General features: G+C 32.9%; 1 protein-coding gene across 1 annotated transcript in view; it reads right to left on the reverse strand.

Moving 5' to 3' along the window:
- Window positions 1–86: 86 nt before the first annotated feature.
- The window catches only part of LOC116349637 (poly [ADP-ribose] polymerase tankyrase-2-like), a 4,717-nt gene continuing 784 nt past the window's right edge, over window positions 87–4,019 (reverse strand). Inside the window, exons 3-12 of the mRNA XM_031781173.1 lie at window positions 2,528–2,626; window positions 2,366–2,464; window positions 2,209–2,307; window positions 1,857–1,955; window positions 1,695–1,793; window positions 1,497–1,595; window positions 1,311–1,409; window positions 1,134–1,247; window positions 507–593; window positions 87–420 (exon numbers count right to left, since the gene is read on the reverse strand). Coding sequence (XP_031637033.1) covers window positions 535–593; window positions 1,134–1,247; window positions 1,311–1,409; window positions 1,497–1,595; window positions 1,695–1,793; window positions 1,857–1,955; window positions 2,209–2,307; window positions 2,366–2,464; window positions 2,528–2,626 — 866 coding nt within the window. The 3' untranslated portion in view covers window positions 87–420; window positions 507–534. The remainder of the gene's footprint in view (window positions 421–506; window positions 594–1,133; window positions 1,248–1,310; window positions 1,410–1,496; window positions 1,596–1,694; window positions 1,794–1,856; window positions 1,956–2,208; window positions 2,308–2,365; window positions 2,465–2,527; window positions 2,627–4,019) is intronic.

A 4,019-nucleotide genomic window follows, 5' to 3' on the forward strand; every position in this document is an offset into this window, starting at 1 on the left:
AAGAATGGTCAGAGTCAGGATATACTTTTTATTCAGACGTCAAAATATATTTGTTTATGAGATTAATAAAAAAACAATGAGTAGTTCATGCAGTGCTAAGAATATTCATGTGAGTTTCAACATTCAAATCCATAAATCGTTTCCAGAATTGTATATACGTCCATGAAAATATGAAAAAACTCATTCGAAGCTATCGCTCAAATATTGTCTTTAGTGTTATGCGATCTATCGTTTTCCGAATACGGTATTCGAAGGTATATTGAAGTTTGATGATTTATTTTACTTTCGATTTATAAGTTATTAAGTTTGCGTTTGATTTTGTTTCGATTTTTAAGATGAAAGTTTCTGTTGACTCTATGATTCTTTTAACAAGTTTACAACATTTGACTTAAGGCGACATCAACTCCGGTTTTAATTTCCCTAGTAAATGTAATTAAACAATTTCTTTTAAAATACGATTCATTTGAGTGTACTATTGAATCATGATTGAATGTACTATTTATTACCGGCATCGATTTCAAGTGGTGTTTCATTTTATATGTCTTTCGCATCTGCTCCATGATCAATCAAGAACTGTTTTATTTCTTCCTTGCCTAAAAATTGAAAAACACTAATTAAATCTTATCCATTTAAAATGTACAATTATGAAAATGAAATGCACTAAGTAAAGAGTGCTCTATGGATTATTTATATTGAGAATATAAACAGTTATCTTAGCTGTTAATGTTTAATATTTCTGATTTTTGAATATATAGACAAATACCATATGGCAGTAATGTGCGAAGGGGGTGGGGGGTTACCCCCCTGTGATTTGGATGAGAAATTTTTTTTGGCGAAAATTATTCGAATTTGCTAGGGTTTTTGATTCTAAAAGTGAAGATCTTTTGTTTTTTTTAGCCCATCAATGTAGAAAATTGAGTAGAATTCTTTCAATTTCCTAGGGTTTTTGGTTCCGAGTGAATTTTTTCCGATTTGCTAGTATTTTTCGCGGAGAAAATTCTTTCGACTTGCTAGGGATTTTCGCCTCAAAAAGTGACTTCCAAAAAAAAAAACGAAAATTTGTCTGATTTGCTTGAGAAATTTTTGGTTTTGAAAACACTCCCCACCCCTGAAAAATTTTCATCGCACATTACTGCCATATGGTAGGTGAAATCGAGATGCCCAGTAAAGTGGTGTGTGATTATCTTTGTCTCTAGAATTCACATCAGCTCCGTGTTCGACAAGATATCTGACAATCTGCATGTTACCTGTAAAATGTACGAAGTTCTCATGAAACAACTTTTCTACTGAATGAATCCATTGAAAATTACCACTTGCAACAGCCATAAACAGAGTTGTATGGTTTTCGTCAGTTGTAGCATTTATATTTGCTCCATGTTCAACTAAATATTTGAAATTTTCAAATTTGCCTGAAATTTTGTGATAAATAGTTAGCGATCCGATCATGTTATTTCCATTTTCAAAACCAATATATTGGCTATATAATCAATAATTACCATATCGAGCGGCGTTATGAAGTGGCGTCCATTTACGATTATCTTCGGCATTTACCTTTGCACCATGAGTGATTAAAAACTCAATTATTTCGAGTGTGTCTGAAATATTAGGCAGATATAAACAGTTAGCTTGCACTACTTTAGCGATCATACCATTCTCGTGTGATATTTTCAGTTTTCAAACATATAGACAATTACCATATTGAGCAGCCTCATGGAGTGGTGTAGAATGTCTGTAATCTCTAGAATTCACATCAGCTCCATGTTCGACAAGATATTTGGCAATCCCCATGTTACCTATAAAATGTACGAAGTTCTTATGAAACAACCTTTCTTCTGAATGAAGCCATTGAAAATAACCACTAGAATCAGCGAAAGATAAAGTTGTATCATTTTCGTAAGTTGTAGCATTTATATTTGCTCCATGTTCAATTAAATATTTGAAAATTTCAAATCTGCCTGAAATTTTGTAAAAATAAATAGTTAGCGATCCGAAGCTGTAATTTTCAATGTGCACGCACACTTAGCCACAAGTTTGACATTTTTGACCGTTGTCCAAAAATTGTAAACCATCTTTTAAAATATCAAACTTTTCTGCTAATGTGCGTGCACATTAAAATCACAAGCATTGTGTGCATCGCACTTGGAATGTGAGTGTGTATGTACACACTACTATGTGCGCACACTGACAGGCCATATAATCAATAATTACCATTTCGAGCAGCCTTATGGAGTGGCGTACATTTATCGTTATCTTCGGCATTTACCTTTGCACCATGAGTGATTAAAAACTCAATCATTTCGAGTGTACCTGAAATATTATGCAAACATTAAGCATCATTTCAGTTTTCAAACATATAGACAATTACCATATTGAGCAGCCTCATGGAGTGGTGTAGAATGATTGTTATCTCTAGAATTCACATCGGCTCCATGTTCGACAAGATATTTCACAATCTCCGTGCTACCTGTAAAATGTACGAAGTTCTTATGAAACAACCTTTCTTCTGAATGAATCCATTGAAAATTACCACTAGAAGCAGCCAAAGATAAAGTTGTATAGTTTTCGTCAGTTGTAGCATTTATATTTGCTCCATGTTCAATTGAATATTTGAAAATTTCAAAATTGCCTGAAATGTTGTGCAGATTAATAATTAGCGGTCTGATCACGTTATTTCCATTTTCAAAACCTATATCTATTGAATATATCGAGAAGAGAGTATGTTATTCAGCGCTTATGGCTGAGTAATGTCTGAATAAAAACATACTCTCCTCTCGATATTTTCAATAGATATATAGGCCATATGAATCCCTTAGAATAAATCAACATTACTAGATAAATGTCTTCAAATGCGTTACTGAAAAAAGTCAGTCAGCAAAAGCGTTATAAAATATATGGACGATGTCACGCTTTTGTTGGCGAACTTTTTTATATAACGCGTCACATACAGTTTTTGACACTATTGCTGACGTACTTTTTTCTATAACGCATTTGAAGACATTTATCTAGTAATGCTGATTTATTCTAGGCGGTTCATATAATCAATTAGTGGGCACCGGTGAACAACAGTATCGCCAAATATGTCAGATTCTTTTTTAAAACAACATTATCGAAATCCCACGGCTCAAACCAACCTAGGGGCAAATCAACATTTGCAAATATTCTGTATTTGCAAAAAATTTGCGTATTTCCAAAGATATTTGCAAGTTTCTTTAATATTTGTACACATTTGCAAATATTTGCCCTGATTAACGACATTTGTATACTTGACTGAGTAAATGCAGCTAATGAGAATATCTCATTTATCACGAAATTAAAATAAAGAGTCTTACGGGAGTAAGACGAACTTTTCCGCACGGTGGTAGATGCGTATTTTATTAAGAAAGTTCAAAATAATATTTGTTCGATTTTTCAAGCCTTTCAAGCGGCGTAAAATTCGAGACCAAAAAATATGTTTCAACTTTGGCAACGAAATATTCTTTAATTTAATAGCAGAAGTACCCGAGAAAAGATTTCTCACACTTTCATGATGAACCCATTTGTACGACATTTGAAAGTATTCTATTTTCTAACAAAACACTATAAAAAATATGTCTGACGTTAATCTTGCTATAAAAATTATTTTTGAAACACTTTTCATAACTAAAGTCACAAAAAATTTGGATTTTTGTATGGGAGCCATGTCTTGAAAGGCTTGAAAAATCGAACAAATATTATTTTGAACTAGCTTAATAGAATACGCATCTACCACCGTGCGGAAAAGTTCGTCTTACTCCTGTAAGACTCTTTATTCTGTGTAAAAAATAGTCTGTGCAAAGTTTCACGTCATTACGGTAGCATACAGGCATGGCTTCCATACAAAAATTCAAGTTTTTTGTGATTTTTTCAAGGAAACTGTATCAAAAATTGATTGTATCTCAAAACAAACCTCGGATTCGGTTTTCCCGTGCCTATATACATATTTTTGAGTGTTTAAGTCTACATTAAGTATGACTTTTGGACGAAAATTGGACTCTTTTTCA

This window comes from Contarinia nasturtii, unplaced genomic scaffold, assembly GCF_009176525.2.
Source record: "Contarinia nasturtii isolate CC-2019 unplaced genomic scaffold, AAFC_CNas_1.1 Cnas_scaffold_3005, whole genome shotgun sequence".
Lineage (NCBI taxonomy): Eukaryota > Metazoa > Arthropoda > Insecta > Diptera > Cecidomyiidae > Contarinia > Contarinia nasturtii.